This window comes from Halichoerus grypus, chromosome 5 (assembly GCF_964656455.1).
Source record: "Halichoerus grypus chromosome 5, mHalGry1.hap1.1, whole genome shotgun sequence".
Classification (NCBI taxonomy): domain Eukaryota; kingdom Metazoa; phylum Chordata; class Mammalia; order Carnivora; family Phocidae; genus Halichoerus; species Halichoerus grypus.
This window is the reverse complement of record NC_135716.1, coordinates 160,575,327-160,597,271: the sequence shown is the minus strand read 5'-3', so window position 1 is coordinate 160,597,271 and position 21,945 is coordinate 160,575,327. Positions and strand designations below refer to the sequence as shown.

The window sequence follows — 21,945 nt, the reverse complement described above, 5'->3', positions numbered from 1 at the left end:
AGCCACTATTTGAGTGCTTCCTTATGCTATCTATTTCTATGCCTTATTTCAACACATCTTCACTATAGCCCTGCGAACTGGATATTCTTTTTTTTTTTCCTTAAAAAAAGATGGCTCGAGAGGTCAAATAGCACACTCAAGGTTAAACAGTTAAACTTCGTATTTGCTGGTGACAGAACTATGGTTGAGCAAGGAATTCTCTTGTCAGTGGGGGGAACTGGTCCTTTACATCAGATGTTTGTTACAAAACTGAATATTTACAAAAATTATAATCACAAGGAAAGCACAGTCCAGATTCAAACCTTGGTCTTGCTACGGAGCCTAAGCTCTTAATTATCATGCCATACTGCCTCAATTCAGAGGAGGGAACACCCAATTCTACCTACTAGTCAGGAAGTCTACCTAATATGGTAATATTTGAACTCTGTCTTGAAGGATCATTCATTCATTCCCTCATCCAATATAAACGCCTGTAATACGTCATCCACTGTGGAAGCACTGGTGATAGAGTAGGGAATAAGCCAGAAGATGCCTATTCACAGTATAAAGGGAAAGGCAATGAACAAGTAATTACATCCACCTACTCTTCAAGCCTTCTTTTAACCACCTATTGGAAGAAATTAATTCTTCCTCAAAATTGCCACAGCACTTTATTCTAAATGTTTCCTTCAGCAAAGACTACTTTTCCCTTTCCTTCATTTTTTCCAATCATCAGTGACACACGTTCATTATAGATGTCACTTTCCACCTTCTCTCTTGCATTACTGTTATTTGCATACTTATCTCCCCTACAAGAGTGTAAGTAGCTTAAATGTACGATAAATGTCAGATTGCTCTTGGTATGCCCTACAGAACCTCGCATGTCGTGGATAGCTTAATATTTGTTAAATGAGTCGGGGAAAAAAGAAATTCAGTTTTGCAGACAATTTACTGAACCAAAATGTTTCCCTTTAACATTTGAAAAATGTTATGTGAAAATGTGAAAAAATGAATAATGCTTTTTTGAATGTCATACCATAATACAACAGCGATGCACCTTTTTTGTATACTAACCTGTCAACAGGCTTCCATTTTAAACAAGCTTGAGAACACTCTGATGCCCTGCCAAATTTATCTAAATAGAATTTTACCCATATGTGGTACATCTACAAAATAGGATCATGTGTGGTTACGGGTTCCTCCTGGGTTCCCCCCTATCCTCCACAGTAGCAAATAATAGAAAGGTGCCAGAATAAATTACTCTGGAGGCGTCCCACAATTCAAAGGATTACCTCTGTTGGTTTCAGGTTCTTCAAGTATCACAAAGGAATCCTCATCAGCACCCAGTCGAGGTTTAATGGAAACATCTATCCCCAGTTGCTTCAGTCTATCCAGAGTGAACCTCCTCACTTTTTCAGGGGGCACAATTATTGATTTAGTTTGCTGCCCGGGCTCCTCCACCTTCTCATCTGCTTCTTCTGTTTTCTTCAGGCCTTCTTCTCCCTCCAGAGCATGAAGTTCAGGTGCCACAAGCCCTCCGGCCTGATACTCCTCATTGTCCTCCTTCCCAAGGAAGCTGGATTCCTGTTGTGCCACGGAGCTGTCCTCGGGTGAAGGTCTATCATCACTCTGCTTCTGTTTCTCCTGAATTTCTTGTTCTTCACTTCCCATCAAATCCTTACTGCAAGACTCATCTGATCCAGTAGTGATCTGGGGTTCCTGTAAAGCTGCAGGGAGTGCATTAATTTCCATTTCATATCCTGCACCTGTTGTCTGATCAGAATCTTTGCTATGGTGGTCATTATTCTTCCCACTTGTATTTGCAGTGTCTGTGGTTTCTTTGGGATGGCTTGACTGATACTTAGATGACCTAGAAAAAGGAAAATGAGCTGAAGTTGAAAATTACCCTAAGTGTGAAACTCTCATCTCAGCACATAATGATATCAGTTAAATCGGTTTTACGAGAGGGAGGAATCTGAACTTTTTACATCAGATGTTTGTTACAAAACTGAATATTTACAAAAATTATAATCACAAGGAAAGAGAGTTCTTACTTCAGTAGTGCCATGGCATTTCCCTGGCAAGTGGGTCGGGGTTTACGTTTGAAGAAATCATGAATGGTTTTATTTTCAGGCATATGATATGGAAGATTAAGTGCAGACTCTATAAAATGGAACAAAACAAGCAAATACATATACTGTATATTCTGAAACGTCACTTCATATTCAGTTAACTAAACAGTACAGTGAAAGACATCACCAGAAACAGAAAGCAATCTGGCTTTAATAAAGACAGGATCTAAGTACAAAAGAACTCCCTGAAGACCAGTGGCTTTTTTTTTTTTTTTAGATTTAATTATTTGTTTGTCAGAGAGAGAGAGAGCACAAACAGAGGGGGTGGCAGGCAGAGGGAGAAGCAGACTCCGCACTGAGCAAGGAGCCCGATGTGGGACTCGATCCCAGGACCCTGGGATCATGACCTGAGCCGAAGGCAGCCACTTAACCAACTGAGCCACCCAGGTGTCCCGACCAGTGGCTCTTAAACCTAGTTGTGAAATCAAACTAATCCAGGAAGTTTTTTAAAAATACAGATTCTTGGGGCACCTGGGTGTCTCAGTCATTAAGCATCTGCCTTCAGCTCAGGTCATGATCCCAGGGTCCTGGGATCGAGCCCTGCATCGGGCTCCCTGCTCAGCAGGAAGCCTGCTTCTCCCTCTCCCACTCCCCCTGCTTGTGTTCCCTCTCTCACTGTGTCTCTCTCTGTCAAATAAATAAATAAAATCTTTAAAAAATAATAAAAAAATAAAAATAAAAATACAGATTCTTGGGGTGCCTGAGTGGCTCAGTGGGTTAAGCATCTGCTGTCGGCTCAAGTCATGATCCCAGTGTCCTCAGTAGAGATTCTGCTTCTCTCTCTCCCTCTGCCCCTCCCTCCCCCACCACCCCTACCTGCCACATGCTCTCTCTCCCTCTCAAAAAAAAAAAAAAAAAGTTTAAAAAAATACAGATTCTTGGACCCCACTTCGAGCCAATTGAATCAGAATTTCTGTGGACCTAAGAACTTACACATTTGAAATGTTCCCAAAGGGATCCTGATACAGCCAGTCCATAGAAAACCATTAAAAAAACCTCTCCCTCCTTACCACTAATACAGTTCTGGAAATTTTCTCAGTTTATACTAATGTTCGAGGGACTTTAGAACAATGGCCATTCACCAAGATCAACTCTAAACTTGATTATTATAATTCATACTAGGAGTGTTAAAAACACAAAAATCCCTCTTGGGGAACCCAGCTAATTCAGTTGGAAGAGCATGTGACTCTTAATCTTGGGGTCCTGAGTTCAAGCCCCACATTTGGTGTAGAAATTAAAAAAAAAAAAATCTAGGGGCGCTTGGGTGGCTCAGTTGGTTAAGCGTCTACCTTCAGCTCAGGTTGTGATCTCAGGGTCCTGGATCGAGCCCTGTGTCAGGCTCCCTATTCAGTGGGGAGTCTGCTTCTCCCCCTGCGCCACCCCCTATTCATGCAGGTGCTCCCTCTCTCTCAAATAAGTAAAATCTTAAAAAAAAAAAAAAAAAATCCCCAACAGCTAAGTTAGCTTATGAAGAACTATTGTGATTTGCCTTAAAGTTACTATAGTGGTTTACATTACCTCGAATAAGGCGCTGAGTTTCACTATGCAGTTTTTTTAATGCTTCCTTACTTAATCTGGCTGCCTTCCTTTCCTTAAAGAAAACAAAAAGTGAGACTGCATTAATGCTATTATCCAGAAAGATATTCATGCTTCAAGAGTTTGCCCTCTCCAAGAAAAGAGGATGGAGAAAGAAAAGTAAGCACTAATAAGTTCAGTACAATATAAACTCAAGGAGATCATTTATTTTGCATATCATATAGAATTAACTCAACAAAATCCATATTTGTGTCCCTACTATGTACAAAGCAATATCTTGGGTACCAGGAAAATATGATAGACATGATAAAATATTTATGCCTCAGAAATTCATAATCTCCTGGGGAAAGAAATCAACATGACAGTTATATAGAGCTCCATCTCACCTTCCTTATGGTGCCTTTCGATAACTCAGTTTCTTCTTCAAATGGACATACCCCACCCTCCAAAGACAGTTCCTTTTTCTAAAAGAGAAGATTACAAGGTGAAAAATATGGACAAAAATTAAATTGAAGGGGTGCCTTGGTGGCTCAGTAAGTTAAGCAACCAACTCACGATTTCAGGTCATGATCTCATGGGTCATGGGATCCAGCCCTGTGTGGGGCTCCGTGCTGAGCGGGGAGTCTGCTTGGGATTCTCTCTCTGCCCCTCCCCCCACTTGAGCTTGATCACTCTCTCTCTCTCTAAAGGAAATAAATAAATATTTTATTAAAAAATTAGGGGTGCCTGGGTGGCTCAATCGGTTAAGCAGCTGCCTTTGGCTCAGGTCATGATCCCAGGGTCCTGGGATCAAGCCCCATGTCAGTCTCCCTGCTCAGCGAGAGCCTACTTCTCCCTCTCCCTCTGCCTGCCGCTCTGCCTACTTGTGCTCTCTCTGTCTGTCAAATAAATAAATAAAATCTTAAGAAAAGGGGGGCCTGGGTGACTCAGTCGGTTAAGCATCTGCCTTCGGCTCAGGTCATGATCCCAGTGTCCTGGGATCGAACCCGCATCGAGCTCCCTGCTCCGCAGGAAGCCTGCTTCTCCCTCTCCCACTCCCCCTGCTTGTGTTCCCTCTCTCGCTGTGTCTCTCTCTGTCAAATAAATAAATAAAATCTTAAAAAAAAAAAAAAAAAAGCAAAAAAAAATTAAACTGAAATAACAGGATATTGCTTACTCAAAAGATTGCTTCTGTATCCCAACATCACATCATTGTTAATAACAAGCCAATAATTATCAAATAGAAAGTTTTAAACCTACAGCATCCATATAAAGCCTAGAAAAAAATTTGCTGTCTCAAATGGAGCTTGGGCTCTCATTTCTTACACTTCTTTATTATATCTTTCCCTAAGGAGGGACAATGACTCCCAAGGAACTAAAGATAATCTTAGCAAGAACAGAACAACTGTGCTTCCAAACACTCAGGACAATGATGTTTGACTATTGTTTCTCTTTGATACCTTTCCAGAAACACTTTAGGTTCATTTCATAGAGGCCACAGGATTATAAAATTTGTATCTCTGCCCCATTACTTACCTGCTTCTTATACAATATAAAGTATCTCACGTTTTTTCCCCTAACATTCCTATGAAGGCAGTCATAATACTAGCTCCTTGGGGTACCTGGGTGGCTCAGTTGGTTAAGCGTCTGCCTTTGGCTCAGGTCATGATCCCAGGGTCCTGGGATCGAGCCCCATGTCGGGCTCCCTGCTCGGCGGGGAGCCTGCTTCTCCCTCTATGCTCATGCTCTCTCTTTCGTGATCTCTCTCTAATAAATAAATAAAATCTTTAAAAAAAAAAAATACTAGCTTCCACACAAGTTAGCATGTCTATCACCTGTACTGCTTGATTCCAAAATTAACAGCCAAAAAACTTAAATCAATTGCCACATTTTTTTTTCAGTTAAAAAAAAAGGTTCCAACAGTAAATTAGAAAATAAAGCAAAGGTTAGAAGCAGTGGGTTAGCTCTTTTGCAATCATCTACTTGCCTTGTGCTTTTTTACTTTGTTTTTCACAGCTGCCCTTATCGATTCTAATGACTCTTCATCTTCCAATGCAGAGTTATTTTCCTCCTCCTCCTCCTCCAGCCCAGTTTCAAAAAGGTCTTTATCCACAAGAAGACAGCCACTGTCATTAAATGGCTGTTCCACATCATCTTCCTGGACAATGCATAAAGGAAAAACAAAATCCAATCACCCAAACTCCAGTATTTCACAACATCATAAGGTAATTTTGATCAGGCCATAAAAAGCCCATATTACATCAGTGGACACATTTATGGCATTCTAGAACATTCTCCCTGGTTCCTACCCACAGTCATCCTTTGAGGTCCATGCTGTGATTTTACTGTTCCAAACCAACTTAATAACAGTATATATATTTTTTGAAAGGTCAATTAAATACTTATTAGGCAACTACTTCATAAAACTTGAGGAGGGTTTCTCTAGTTAGCAAACAAGACTTGACTTATGGATACCTAAAAAATTCTCCTCTGAAAGTTAATTTTCATCAAATCAGAGGCAGCAATTACTCCATGTGCTCAAAAAGAAAATCAGAAGCCTATTTATTTGGAAGTGTCCTCTGTTTATCCAAAATGGAGAATGAGACCAACAAGTTTTAAATTACATATCTCATTACTTGCAATGCAAGAGTCTACTCAAAGCTATATTCTGAGTGCAGAAACCTCAAGAACTAAAAGCAACTTTTTCTAAGATGTTAAGTTCATCTGCCTTAGAAAGAACAAATTTATTCTTTTAAATATACCTCATTTTTCGTTTCCTTCTTTTTTAGTCGCCTGATTTTTTCCATCTTTCTTTCCTCTTTCTCAAGTCTTCTCTTTGATTTTACTTTTGCTTTTCCTTCAATTCCTTCTTTATCACATTTGGGTTTTTTGGAAATCTTTCTGTCAACTGTGAAGTCCACAGAGTTTTCAGATTGGAGACTCCACTCTAAACAAGGCATCACCCGAGTTTCAAGATTTTCCTGATACAAAGACTCCTCAATGTCACTTCCAGCACTGTCTGCCAGAGTTTTGTAAATCCTTCTGACTTTTCCATTTTTTCCGGCATATAAATTCTCTTTATTTTCCTCCTCGACACTGTCATAGGGAGTTTTCTCTGGAGAGGCATTTGTGTCCTCTCTCTCAGACTCACTGTCTTGTAGCACCTTCCTGCTTTTTAATTTCTTACTCACGAATATCTCTTCATCTGAATCTGGAGGAAACATAATTTTTTTTAGAGGTCTACTGTCATTTGGTCCTCCTCCTAGTCCCACTGCTCCTCAAGAACATCCAATTATCCAAGTGCTATGTCACCTTGTGAAATTATGTAACTACCACTAAGAACTGATTGTAGCAAAGCAAATCTAAAAATAGGTTTTGAAAAACATTTTCCCTGGAAAAATGTCTCTTACTGAGAAATATAATTATATATATTTACAAAGTGTAAAGTTGTTCTAATTCTTCTGGCAGGTGTTAAAAATCCTTTTATTAAAGGATGAATGCATTCAACAAGGCAGTGGTAGCTTCTAGACATTTTATATATTTTATTCAATAACATAATAGAAATGGTTAATGTCAAAAGGGTACAAGCACTATTATTTTGTTTTTATAATAAATAAGACAAACAATAAGGTTAGACATTAATAATTTAATGAACCAAGAGAATAATGAAATTAATCCAATCTATTTTATTCCTAAAAATAAAATCACTATTACAAACCTCCGTCACTCAAGGGCACAATTGTTTCGCAGCTGCCTTGTCCACTGTCTGAAGGGCTATCGGCTTCTTCCTGTGAAATGAGCTTTGGATCACTGATTTCTAGGTGAACCTAGAAAATAAGAACATACTTGGCATTAACCAGCTGGTGACAAAAAGCTCTAAGTACATAATGATACACAAATCATAGGATCGTAACGCTGAAGTAAGGAAAACACCAATATAATGGTTCAATGAAGGGATGACATTAAGAATTATTGGATAAGGGGCACCTGGTTGGCTCACTAGTTAAGCGTCTGCCTTCGGCTCAGGTCATGATCCCAGGGTCCTGGGATCGAGCCCCACATCAGGTTCCCTGCTTGGCATGAAGCCTGCTTCTCCCTCTCCCACTCCCCCTGCTTGTGTTCCCTCTCTCGCTGTGTGTCTCTGTCAAATAAATAAATTTAATTTAATTTAATTTTAAAAAAAAAGACGGGCGCCTGGGTGGCTCAGTTGGTTAAGCGACTGCCTTCGGCTCAGGTCATGATCTCAGGGTCCTGGGATCGAGCCCCGCATCGGGCTCCCTGCTCTGCGGGAAGCCTGCTTCTCCCTCTCCCACTCCCCCTGCTTGTGTTCCCTCTCTCACTGTCTCTCTCTCTGTCAAATAAATAAATAAAATCTTTAAAAAAAAAAAAGAATTACTGGACAAGGGGCGCCTGGCTGTCTTGGTTCAGTGGAGCATGTGACTCTTGATCTCAGGGTTGTGGGTTTGAGCCCCACAATGGGTGTAGAGATTATTTAAAAATAAAGTCTTAAAAAAAAAAAAAAAAGAATTACTTGGCAAAAAAACACAAAAATTCATTGTTCACCTTTTTTTTTTTTTTAAAGATTTTATTTATTTATTTGAGAGAGAGAATGAGAGAGAGAGCACATGAGAGGGGGGAGGGTCAGAGGGAGAAGCAGACTCCCTGCCGAGCAGGGAGCCCGATGCAGGACTCGATCCAGGGACTCCAGGATCATGACCTGAGCCGAAGGCAGTCGCTTAACCAACTGAGCCACCCAGGCGCCCCGTCATTGTTCACCTTTGAAGAATGCTATAGAACCAATGCTTTATTTTGAGTAATGGTACCTAAACAAAAAGAATTAAGTATTATATGTTTTTTGTTTGAACTGCTTCTCAGTGTATCCAAATGACATGTTAAATAGCATCACAGAGATGCATCGAGATGTGAAAAACTCTATAGAACAAACAATGTGTTTCCTTAATAGTAAACTGCAAGAAAAAAAGAGGAGGGAGGAGTTAAGATACATATATACACACACATTATCAACAATTGCAATATGCAGACTTTGGATCCTGATTCAAATAAACTGAAAGTATACATATGAGTCAATGAAATCTCAACACTAGCTAGATATTTAGTATTAAGCAACAATTCTAAATTTTTTAGGTGTGGTAATAATATTTGTGGTTATCTGTTTTGGAAAGCCCTTATCTTAGAGATGCATAATGAAATATTTGTGGATGAAATGAAGTCTGGAATTTGCTTCCAAATAATCCAGTGAGGGGGAAAGTGAGTGGGACTATAAATGAAACAAAATTGGCATGATTTGATTAACTGTTGAAGTTAGGTGACAGTTTCATTATACCAGCCTTTCTATGTTTGTATATGTTTGAAATTTTCCAAATAAAACCATTTTAAAAGTCATAAGTAAAAAATAATAAGTAGTACAGGTGTGTTATTAGGTGACTTGACCAGGTAGTGACCAGGCTGATCCTAGAGGCCAGATCTCCTACATCCTTGTTGTCCTTAGGGCTCTGAATGGACTTAAATAGGGGGGTAAATATCAACATCTGTAAAGTAGTAGGGCACTACCCACCTTAATGGTTTCTCAAACAACTATTAAATTGATTTAAATGTTTGGTACAATTATTTAAATAATAACCAAAGGTAACAAGTACTGAGGAATCACTAAGGATCATCATGCATGTGCTGATGATTCTCCCAACAATCCAAAGCAGTAAGATTTTTTTTTTGTGGCTGCAGAAACTGAATTTAGGTAACCACATAACTCAATACATGGTGATGCTCTTAATCACTTTATTCTAGGCAATTTGTACCAATATCAGCAACAGTCAGGGTCAGGAACAGGGTGAGGACAGAGTCGAGTCTTAAAAACCTCAGTAATCAAGATAATATCTTAGTGCAATATTAAAAAAAATCAAATTGATAAACTATGGCTCATGAAGTCACCCAACTACTTTTGTAAATAAAGTTTTATTGGAACCAGGGCCAGGATTAGGGGAGGGTGACATGTAGTGCAACCGCAGGGTTTTGCTTTAATTTTTATTTTTAAAAATTCTGCATTAAAATATTTTCTTAATTACTGAGTTTTTGGGAGCTCTCTTAAATTATGCTCCCAAGGCTAGTGTCTCACCCTAGTCCCGGCCCCAGGAAAGAACACGGGTCTGGAATCATCTGCTTCTATGCCCAATCCCGCCAGCGATCAGCGAGCCACCAGCCGGGAAGCCCAGAGACTGCTACTTCTCCCGGGGTCCCGTGCATGACCTCAAAGTCCCCTTGCACACTCAATTCCGAACTCCCAGAGACTCCCGCCGTCCATTTCCGGGGAACCCCGCCCCGCAACCCAGCGGCCCAGGTCAGCCTGGGCCTTCCTCTGTTTTGGGGAGCTGAACAAGGAAGAGCCCCGGCGGCAGGAAACGCGCCAAAGGGGAGGCCGGACGGGCGGGGCCCGCTGAGGAACCGCTGGGCAGCGAGCTGCGCGCGCCGCAGGGGCCACAAGCGACGCTGCCACGCGCACCGAGGGGCGGGAAGCCCAGCGCGGGACTGGACCACAGAGTCGCGAGCCCACCGGGCCGCGGGGGCATCCCGCCAGACCGGACCGCGCGCCGCCACGGTGCACGCCGGGAGCTGTAGTCCTCCCATCCTCCGCGACCTGTTCCTCCCGGCTAGACCCCTACCCAACCTCGCCCCACCGCGCCAGGCCTCTGTAGCTGCGGATGGCGGCCTATGTACGAACTCACCTCAGAAAACAATTCGCGGGTCATGACTCCGGCTTCCCCGTCGCTTTGCTGTAACGGAGCAGGTCTTCGGTTCTCTTAGCCGGGGTGCAGCTGCTCCCGCGGTCTCCAGTCAGGCAACACTGTTCGAGCTTTCGCGCCCAGCCAGAGTGGAGGCCCCGCCCTAAGGATTCACACCAATCCGGAGAAGTCTTTCTACATGAGGCCACGCCCTCCACCCTGTCCTACCAATCACGAAGCGCCTTCGGCCAGTCCCGCAAGTATAATCTGGGTTGGGTTGGCGGGTCCCGGCTCTTCCAGTCAATTGAAACTAAGGGAGGCTGGGGGTGTCCCGTCTGTGGGACGGAGGGGCCCTCTGGCCTTGCAAGGCGGTACCAGGCGAGTGGTGGCCTTTGACCTTTGGCCCTTGCCGCAGCGCATTTTGAGGTGTAAGCCCTCCAAGCGGGAAGTGAGCTGGGAGAAGGTCCCAGGGAAACCGAAGGCACCTATGAGGATTTTCTCCGGGACCTCCATCCCTGGAACAGCTAGAACCCCCTACCTGCTCCTTCTTGTACATAGCATTCACTCCACTGAACATCGACAAAGAAAAGTTTTATGGGCTGCTCAGATACCAAAGAATATCCTTGGATAGCCTTTATAATTTTATTTAAAGTTAATCTAAGGGACCCCTGAGTGGCTCAGTCGGTTAAGCATCTGCCTTCGGCTCAGGTCATGTCCCAGGGTCCTGGGATCGAGTCCCACGTCTGGCTCCTTGCACAGCAGGGAGCCTGCTTCTCCCTCTGCCTGCTGCTCCCACTGCTTCTGCCCTCTCGCGCGCGCGCCCTCTCTCGGGCAAATAAATTAAATAAATGGAAGGAAGGAAGGGAGGGAGGAAGGAAGGAAGGAAGGAAGAAAGGAAGGAAGGAAGTTAATTTGAGGACGTCTGGGTGTGGCTCAGTGGGTTAAGCGTCTGCCTCGGCTTAGGTCCTGGGATCGAGCCCTGCATTGGGCTCCAAGTCTGCTTCTCCCTCTACTCCTCCCCCTGCTTGTGCTCTCTCTCTTTCTCTCTCTCAAATAAATAAATAAAATATTTTTTAAAAATAAGGTTAATTTGAGGATACGGAAAACACCTACCAGTCCATTCTTAGACTCCTTAGACAAGGCAAGAAAAAAGAATAAAACGTCTGGAGTCAGACTAATCCCAGACAATTCTAATCCCTTGTCATTATGCTGGTTACTATCTTTTCCCCCTGCGGGTCCATTCTCTATCATTCCTTATCCTGCTCTGTCCAGGCAAGGCTGACTTCTCCCCACTGCATTACCCAAGCTCCCTTGACCTCTGGCTTCTGGTTGAGTCAAGCTCCTGGAAGGTACTTTACAATATTGCTGTAAGGAGGAGATCAGAGAGCACCAAGAAAGAAAGGCCACAGTAGTTACTTCACTCTCATGAGCCTATCCCCTGGTAGGTGACCAACTTATCCCAATTTTCCCAGGACTTTCCCAGTTTTAGCATTGAAAATCCCACCTCCTGAGATACTCAGTCCCAGGCAAACCAGGATAGTTAGTTACCCTTATCCACTGGCCTCCTCTTCCAAGTTTCCAGCTCTAGCGGGTTCAGATAAACGTTCTCTTTCCTCATCTTTATTTCTTTACCTCCTCACCACTTCTCAACTCACTTTTGCCCCCCCCAAGATCCCATTATCTATCTTCTTCTCTCCCATCCGTCTAGCCACATTTCTACCCACTTCACTATTTCTACATTGATGATTTCCAAATATACATCTATAGCACTCCTTCATATATGGAGGGCTAACGTTTATCAGGGGCTTACCCTGTGACAGACACAGTTGCAAGAATTTTGCAAACATCTTATTTAGCCTTCAGAGTAAATTTGTAAGGTAAGTAATATATTATCTCCATTTTAGCAGGGGACTAAACCTTTAAAGGTAGTAACTGGTGGAGCCAATATTCACACCCTGCTCAATCTGACTCCAGAGCTCATACTCCTCAGGGAGACTTTGCCTGAGCCCCTTCTCCATTCTCCCTCCATCCCCTGTTCTGCTTTTCCCAATAACATCTCTGCCTGAAATTTTATTTTTATCTATTTGGATATTGTTGCTCCAAGAGGACAAGCACTTTGTTTCCTTTAACACCATATCCTCACTATCTAGAATAGTTGTTCTCCAACTTGACATGCATTGGAATGATCTGAAGAGCTGGTAGAAAGGTTGTTGAACCCCACTCCCAGAGTTTCTGATTCAGTATGTCTGATGTGAGGCCAGATAATTTTCCTTTTTTTCTTTAAGATTTTTAAAAAATTTATTTATTTAAGAGAGAGAGCAAGAGAGCACAAGTGGAGTGGGGGAAGGGGCAGAGGGAGAAGCAGGCTCCCAGCTGAGCAGGGAGCCTGACACTTGACAACTATACTATTCTTGAACTCCCTTTGGAAGTGAATAAATGAGATAATACTCCTGATATTAGCATTTTCAGAAGTAATTGGCATTTTCCTTTCTTTGAAAAATACCTATTTAGTCACCAGAAAAACAAAGAAAGAGAGCTCTGATTTGGACAATGAGCGTAATGAGTGAGTTAGGAAGGGGAAACATTTTACTCTATACATTAACTTGTGCTAATCTAAAGCGAGTCTGATTTCTGCAAAGACATCCAAATGGACAACAGACACATGGAAAAGTGCTCAACCTCACTCGGCACCAGGGAAATCCAAATCAAAACCTCAATGAGATACCACCTCACACCAGTCAGAATGGCTAAAATTAACAAGTCAGGAAACGACAGATGTTGGCGAGGATGCGGAGAAAGGGGAACCCTCCTACACTGTTGGTGGGAATGCAAGCTGGTGCAGCCACTCTGGAAAACAGTATGGAGGTTCCTCAAAAAGTTGAAAATAGAGCTACCCTACAACCCAGCAATTGCACTACTGGGTATTTACCCCAAAGATACAAATGTAGAGATCCGAAGGGGCAAATGCACCCCAAATGTATAGCAGCAATGTCCACAATAGCCAAACTATGGAAAGAACCTAGATGTCCATCGACAGATGAATGGATAAAGAAGATGTGGTATATATATACAATGGAATATTATGCAGCCATCAAAAAATGAAACCTTGCCATTTGCAATTATGTGGATGCAGCTAGAGGGTATTATGCTAAGCGAAATAAGTCAATCAGAGAAAAATAAGTATCATATGATCTCACTGATATGAGGATTTTGAGAAACAAGACAGAGGATCACAGGGGAAGGGAGGGAAAAATGAAACAAGACGAAACCAGAGAGGGAGACAAACCATAAGAGACTCTTAATCTCAGGAAACAAACAGAGGGTTGCTGCAGTGGAGGGGGGTGGGAGGGTTGGGGTGGCTGGGTGATGGACAATGGGGAGGGTATGTGCTATGGCGAGCGCTGTGAATTGTGTAAGTCTGATGAATCATAGACCTGTACCCCTGAAACAAATAATACATTACATGATAATTAAAAAATTAAAAATAAATAAATAAAGCAAGTCTGTATTTGGAATTAGCAATCTATATTCTCAATTTTGGTGGTTAGCACGATAATCCATCACTCACCAATTTAGAAACCTGGGAGTCACCTTGACTCCTCTCTGTCTCTTGACTCTCAAGGTTAATCATCCAACAAGCTCTGTTTATGAAGTTGATGGTAGTAAGGGAAATCTCTGCAGTGTTCACTTTGCAGAGATTAGCCTGAACCTGTCCAATAAAGGGCTTTGTAAACTTAGGTAAGTTGTTTAGCTTCTCAGAGCCTTGTTTTCATTATTTATAAGTAGAAAACACTGGATTCAATCCAATCAGATCAGATGGACTCTCAAATGGGTTTACTTGGCAGTATGGACGTATGGTAGTCTAAAGGAAATATTTTGCAGTACTGACCACACCTAATCTGGTCATAGAAATTAGGAAACATTTTCACTACTAGGATTTATCCTTATGTCACACAAAATCAATATAAAAAAGGAATTCTGAGATTACACGTCTATGAGAAAATAAGCCACAGGATTTAACATGGTCAGCCCATTCCGGTTATATTTATATTTGCTCGCTGGAAGACAAAAGCAGATTCCAAAAGCTTATGAAAGTTTGGAGGAGAAAGTTGATTAAATTATATATTTTGTTTCACCTTTTCTGCAAATTGAGAAAGCCTCCCATGTTAAAGTTTTAGTACTACGATTCTTCTGGAGTTGAGTGTGAGGAGTGGCTTGCTTTTCTCAAGTCTTGGGCCGCCGAGTCTTTATCCTTGGAGCAGCACTGCCACCATGTGGCAGTCCTTGGTCATGTCATTCCATCTATTGCCTGTAGCCACTCTACCCTAAAAAAAATTGTTGGATTTTTTTGTTTTTTTTTTTTTTCATTTTAAAATTATTCAGAATTGTCTAAATTTTCCTTTGGTGTGGTGAAATAATTGCATCTCCCAGAATCTGCTTTCAAAAATAATTTCATGCCGGGGCGCCTGGGTGGCTCAGTTGGTTAAGTGACTGCCTTCGGCTCAGGTCATGATCCTGGAGTCCTGGGATCGAGTCCCGCATCGGGCTCCCTGCTCGGCGAGGAGCCTGCTTCTCCCTCTGACCCTCCCCCCTCTCATGTACTCTCTCTCATTCTCGCTCTCTCAAATAAATAAATAAATCTTTAAAAAAAATAAAAAATAAAAATAAAATAATTTCATGCCGTAACTCCATACAGTTTAATCTTCTCCTGGAGAGTGCCCCATTGTAAGGCCAGGGCTGTTTTTCTGGCTTAATTTAAGTACCCCCTGACCTTTAAAAAATGGCACAGGACCTGACACATAAGGGGTGCTTACTACATAATTGTTGAATGAATGGTTAAAATACCGTGGCCTAAAAAACAAAACCAAAAACTCAGGGCCTTTTCCAAGGCACGACAGCACACACGCTCTCCACTATTTTGTATGCAGAAGCTCTTTTACTGCAACTTTTGGCAAGCTCAAGTATCTATCCAATATTCATCCGCTCATTTAACAGACCTTGAGCATCTATGTTAAGCCTAAACACGGAGACTATGAAGATAAATAAAACACAGTCTTGTTCTTGGAGAACTTCCCATTGTTGGTTGGAGACAGGCAAATAAATACGTATGTGTGATAGTAGAAGTGTGTACAGGTCGCTGTGGGGCCCTGAGAAAGGCAAGTGACTTTGCCTGGGGTGAGCCATGGGGAGATGACTCCTGAGCTGAGTTTTAAAGATGGATTGCAGCTCTCTGGGCTGGCAGAGGGAGGAGAAGGCGCTTAGGTATGCACAGGGGCTTGATAAAGCGTGTTCCGTTTGGGGAGCTGAAAGTAGGTCAGTATGACTAGAGCCCAGGGTATGTGTTTGCGGGGGGAGGGGAGAATGGCCAGAAAGAAGGTTGAAAGTTAAACAGGGGACAAAAAAAAGTCTGGCATGCTATGCTTACAGTCTAGTTTTTAGGCAAATATGAACTGGCCATCTGGGGTTGAGGGTGGGGGTTGTAAAGAAGGAGAGCAACGTGGTTCGATATGTGTTTGAGAAAGATTATTCTGACAGGGTATGAAGGCTGGATTGGAAGGGGATTAGACTGGAGGCAGGAAGACCAGTTGTCTAGGTGGGAGATTAGAGGGACCTAAACTAGGTCAGTGATAGTAGCAATGGAGAGAAGGAGATGGATTGGGAACAAAGAGCTTCCTAGCTCCCCCCTGTCCACACATTGTCCACATTGGAGCTCTCTCTCTTAGCTTTCCTGGTGGCTGAAGAGGTGCCCCCCTGGCACAGGCTCCTCTCTCCATTCCATTTCCAAACTGCTCTCTGTGAAGTACCCGGAACCTCTGCTCAGCAGCTTTTTGTTTCCTGTTAGTATAATTTCTCCTTAATTTTCTTTTCCTTTCTGGCTACGTACCCAAGGGGGGGGAAATGTGTAAGAACAATTCCTCTGCCCTGCTTTATTGTCTTTTTTTCCTCAGGCTTTTGGCTTCAGTTTTTGTAAAAACCCAAGTATTTTCATGACCCAACCCTCCCCTAAAGCCCTAGAGACATTTAATTGCTTGGTGGTGCGAAGAGTGTTTATTTAGACATCAGCATCCTCAGCACTTGGTCAATTATACTTCAATCACATATTTCTCAACCAGTCTAGGGAGACTCTACGCATATATGTGTGTCTAGGGAAGGGGATTCCATCACAGAAGGACAAAGGTGATCTGCTCCACTCCTGCTTTCTATTAAATTTCAGCACCTGCTTTTGGGTAGGCTAATGCCTACTTGAGACATGTCAGATAATTGGACTGTACCTAGAAGGACAGAATCTTATAGTAATATAGTAACTCCTTCAAGCACAGTATAGTTGGGGAAGAAACACTTCCTAAGACAGGAGATGGTACTGGACAGACAAAACAACATTTTTCCCACTATAAGCCCAAAGGATGGTTTTATTAGTGGTATTCAACCAGGGGATTTATCACAGTTGTTATAATGCCCCCCTGGAATTTAGAGGGTAGGGCGAAGGTGGCTAAGTGAAATAAGCATAGAGGAAGAGTATTTTTTTTAAAGATTTTATTTTAAAATAATCTCTACACCCAACATGGGGCTCAAACTTACAACCCCGAGATCAAGAATCTCATGCTCTACCAACTGAGCCAGCCAGGGGCCCCAAAGGAGAGTATTTTCGGCAGGGAAGATGGGAACGGGTAAGGGCACCGAGACAGGAATGATGATAAGATTTTCAGGGACTTGTTCAATCAGTGACTTCATGATGATGGAATGGAAGGTAGGGGATAGGATGTCAAGATTGTTGAATTAAATTCAACTTAAGGATCTATAGAGTGTCTTTTTGGAGACTGAATATCTGTTGGATACACAGAATATATGGAGAGAATGAGACAAGGTAACTTCCTTTGAGGATAAAAAACACAGAGCAGATTGTGATGAGTGTTATGGGAAAGATATGAAATCTGTGCTCTGGGAAGTGTGATCACAGCAGAACTTGAATATGAAGCATGGAACTTCAGACAGTCATTCATTCACTCCACAAACCTTTACTGAACATTGTGATGGATTGCTAGAATAATCACAGCTCTTTGTGTCCTCTCCCTTCCTCAATGTGATTTTGCTATGCCTCCCATCTAATTCTCAGTCTCTTAAATCTGCCTGTCCTTGTTACTTGCAGTGATGAACAAAATATAGGGAGAGTATCATTGTATATAGAGCTTCTGAGACTAAGCTTTAAGGAACTTTGCAGGTTTTATTTTCATTATCTTAGAACACTGTGGCTACCATTTAAGAAACCTCAGGTATCTTACTGTATGGGCCTCATAGAGGAGAATAAAGGCACTTCAGCCAACAGCTACCTGCTAGACTTGACCATCTTGGACTATCCAGCCCTATTGAGCCTCTAGATGAATGCAGCCATGTGAGTTACCAAAGATGAGACCAAGAACAGAACTGATCAACTAAGCCTAGCCAAATGACAGAATCATGGGCAAATAAATGAGCCACTACATTTTAGTATGGTTTGTTATGCAGTAATAGATAATTGAAACAAGCCCCTACCATGGGTCAGGCATAGAAGATATGTATTTAAACAATGTTTCTGCTCTTATGGAGATTATATTCTTGTAGCAGAAGATAGATAATAAACAAATAAGCAAATATAATGTCAGGTAGTCATAAATGTTTTGAAGAAAAATAAAGGATGATAAAGGATTAGAGAGTAGACCCCAAGTAGCCAAAGCAATCTTGAGAAAGAAAACTGTATTACAAAACTATTATAATCAAAACAGCATGGTATTAGCATAAAAACAGACACATAGATGAATGGAACAAAGTAGAGAGCTCAGAAATAAACCTATGAATGGGGTGCCTGGCTAGCTCACTTGGTAGAACATGTGACTCTTGATCTTGGGGTCATAAGTTCAAGCCCCGTGTTGGGTGTAGAGCTTACATTAAAGGGGGTGGGGGGATGGAGAGGTAGAGAGAGACCTGTGAATATATGACCAATTAATTTACAACAAAGGAGCCAGGAATACAACAACAGGAAAGGACAGTCTCTTTAATAAATGGTGTTAGGGAAACTGGACAGCCACATGCAAAAGAATGAAACTAGACCACATTCTTACATTGTACACAAAAAAAATGAACTCAAAATGGATCAAAGACTAGAATGTAAGAAACCATAAAACTCCTAAAAGAAAACATAGGTGGTGAGCTCCTTGACATTGTTCTTGATTATTTTTTGGATCTGACACAAAACCAAAGGAAACGAAAGAAAAAATAAAGAAGTGGGACTATATCAAACTAAAAACACAGCAACGGTAATCATCAACAAAATGAAAAGGCAACCTACCGAATGGGAGAAAATATTTGCAAATCATACATCTAGAAGGGGTTACTATCCAAAATGTATAAATAACTCATACAACTTGATATAAAAACAGAACAAAAAATCCAATTAAAAAATGAGTAGGGGGCACCTGGGTGGCTCAGTCATTGGAGCATTAGACTTTTGATCTATGGGTTGTGAGTTTGAGCCCCACACTGGGTATAGAGACTACTTAAAAAATAAATTAAAATTTAAAAAAATGAGCAGACAATCTGAGTTGACATTCTTCCGAAGAAGACATACAGAGGGCCAACAGGTCCATGAAAAGGTGCTCAACATCACTCATCATCAGGGAAATGCAAATCAAAACCACGATGAGATATCACCTCACACCTGTTAAAATGGCTATCACCAGAAAGACAAGAAATAACAAGTGTTTGTGAGGATGTGGAGGAAAGGGAAATTGTACACTGTTGGTGCAGCCACTTCCTCAAAAAATTAAAAATAGAACTAGCATATGATCCAGCAATTCCACTTCTGGGTATTTATTTGAAGAAAATGAAAACACTAACTTGAAAAGATATATGCACCCCCATGTTCATTGTAGCATTATTTAGAATAGCCAAGACAGGGGCGCCTGGGTGGCTCAGTCGTTAAGCGTCTGCCTTTGGCTCAGGTCATGATCCCAGGACCCTGGGATCGAGCCCCACATCGGGCTCCCTGCTCCGCAGGAGGCCTGCTTCTCCCTTTCCCACTCCCCCTGCTTGTGTTCCCTCTCTCGTTGTGTGTCTCTCTCTGTCAAATAAATAAAAAAAAAAAATCTTAAAAAAAAAGAATAGCCAAGACATAGAAACAGACTAACTTTCCATTGATGGATGAATGGATTTTTAAAAATGTGATACACACACACACACACAGGAACATTATTTGGCCATAAAAAAGAATGAAATGTTGCCATTTGCAACAACATGGGTGGATCTTCGGGGCATTATGCTAAGTGAAAAAAGTCAGAGAAGAACAAATACCATATGATCTCACTTTTATGTGGCATCTAAAAAACAAATTCATAGATCTCATGGATACAGGGAACAGATTGGTGTTTGTCCAAGGTGGGGGCGGGGGAGTGGAGAGTGTGTGAAATGGGTGAAGGGAGTCAAAAAGTAGAAACTTCATGGGATGCCTGGGTGGCTCAGTCAGTTAAGCGTTTGCCTTCAACTCAGGTCATGATCCCAGGGTCCTGGGATTGAGTCCCACTTCGGGCTCCCTGCTCGGCTGGGAGTCTGCTTCTCCCTCTGCCTGCTGTTCCCCCTGCTCGTGCGCTCTCTCTCTCTCACAAATAAATAAATAAAATCTTTTTTAAAAAGGTACAAACTTCCAGTTATAAAATAAATAAGTCTTGGGGATATAACGTGCATCACAGTGAGTGTAGTTAATAATACTATATTGCATAATTGAAAGTTGCTGAGAGTAGATCTTAAAAGCTCTCATCACAAGAAAAAAAATTGTAACTATGCATGGTGACAGATTGTGGTGATCAGTTCAAAATATACAATTGCCCACTGAATAATGTGGGGGGTTAGGGGTGCTGACCTCCCCATGCATTTGAAAATCCACATATGACTTCTGACTCCCCAAAAACTTAACTGTTTTTTTTTAAGATTTTATTTATTTATTTGACAGAGAGATAGCGAGAGCAGAAATACAAGCAGGGAGAGTGGGAGAGGGAGAAGTAGGCTTCTCGCGGAGCAGGGAGCCCAATGCAGGGCTCCATCCCAGGACCCTGAAATCATGACCTGAGCTGAAGGCAGATGCTTAACGACTGAGCTACCCAGGCGCCCCAAAAACTTAACTGTTGACCAGAAGCCTTACCAATAACATAAACAGTACATTAACACATATTTTGTATGTTGTATGTATAATGTGTTGTATTCTTTTTTTTAAGATTTTATTTATTTATTTATTTGAGAGAGAGAGAGCTCAAGCAGGGGGAGGAGCAGAGGGAGAGAATCTCAAGCAGACTCTGCGCTGAGTGCAGAGCCTATGTAGGTACTCTATTCTTACAATAAAGCTAAAGAAAAGAAAATGTTATTAAGAAAATCATAAGAGATAATACATTTACAGCACTCTACTGTAAAAAATGCACATATAGGTGGGCCCACACAGTTAAACTCATGTTGTTCAAGGGTCAACTGTATACAAATATTAAATCATAACACTGTACACCTGAAACAAATATAATGTTATATGTCAGTTAAAACTCAGTTTTTAAAAGTTTATTAAAAAGGGAGGGTTAAAGGATGACAGGTGTGGTTGGGGGATAAGGAGAAGAGCTGCTATTTTAGAAAAATAAATCTTTTGGTTGGGGGGGTTGTTTTCTTTTGGGGGGGGTTGTTTTCTTTCTTTATTTCTTTCTCTCTCTCTCTTTTTTTTTTTTTTTGAGAAAGAGGGAGAGGGTGAAGGAGGGAGAGGGACAGAGGAACAGGGAGAGAGAGAATCTTAAGCAGGCTCCACACTGGGCATGGATGATTCGGGGCTTGATCTCCCAACCCTGAGATCATGAACTGAGCTGAAATCAAGAGTCAGGTGCTTAACCGACTGAGCCACCCAGGCACCCCAGAAAAATAAATCCTTTGAAGAAAATCTGAGAGTGTTCTAGAAAAGGTTTTCATGCTGATGACCCTCTACCAACTATCAGTAAAATCTTTTCATGATCCTAACCCAGATCCTTACAACTGCATTAAATTCCATTTATAGAATCATGGAAGGGGGGACACCTGGGTGGCTCAGTCGTTAAGCGTCTGCCTTAGGCTCGGGTCATGGTCCCAGGGTCCTGGGATTGAGCCCCACATCAGGCTCCCTGCTCAGCGGGAAGCCTGCTTCTCCCTCTCCCACTCCCCCTGCTTGTGTTCCCGCTCTCGCTGCTCTCTCTCTCTCAAATAAATAAATAAAATCTTTAAAAAAAAAAAAAAGAATCATGGAAAGGGCACCTGGGTGGCTCAGTCGGTTGGGTGTCTGCCTTCGGCTCAGGTCATGATCCCAGCATCCTGGGATCGAGCCCTGCATTGGGCTCCATGCTCAGCAGAGAGCCTGCTTCTCCCTCTCCCTCCGCCTGCCTGTCTGCCTACTTGTGATCTCTCTCTCTGTCAAATAAATAAATAAAATCTTTAAAAAAAAAAAAAGAATCATGGAAGAAACTTTAGAAGTCAGTTCATCCTATCTCCTCATGTAAATAAATGAGCCCTAGAGGAGGTTTTATGTTGTAATTTACTTATATTAAATACAA

General features: G+C 41.9%; 1 protein-coding gene across 1 annotated transcript in view; it reads right to left on the bottom strand.

Moving 5' to 3' along the window:
- The window catches only part of CLSPN (claspin), a 32,840-nt gene extending 22,335 nt beyond the window's left edge, over positions 1–10,505 (bottom strand). Inside the window, exons 1-8 of the mRNA XM_078073422.1 lie at positions 10,367–10,505; positions 7,345–7,453; positions 6,389–6,837; positions 5,614–5,784; positions 4,034–4,111; positions 3,630–3,702; positions 2,034–2,142; positions 1,272–1,849 (exon numbers count right to left, since the gene is read on the bottom strand). Of these exons, the coding sequence (XP_077929548.1) occupies positions 1,272–1,849; positions 2,034–2,142; positions 3,630–3,702; positions 4,034–4,111; positions 5,614–5,784; positions 6,389–6,837; positions 7,345–7,453; positions 10,367–10,390 (1,591 nt within the window). The 5' untranslated portion in view covers positions 10,391–10,505. The remainder of the gene's footprint in view (positions 1–1,271; positions 1,850–2,033; positions 2,143–3,629; positions 3,703–4,033; positions 4,112–5,613; positions 5,785–6,388; positions 6,838–7,344; positions 7,454–10,366) is intronic.
- Positions 10,506–21,945: the final 11,440 nt, after the last annotated feature.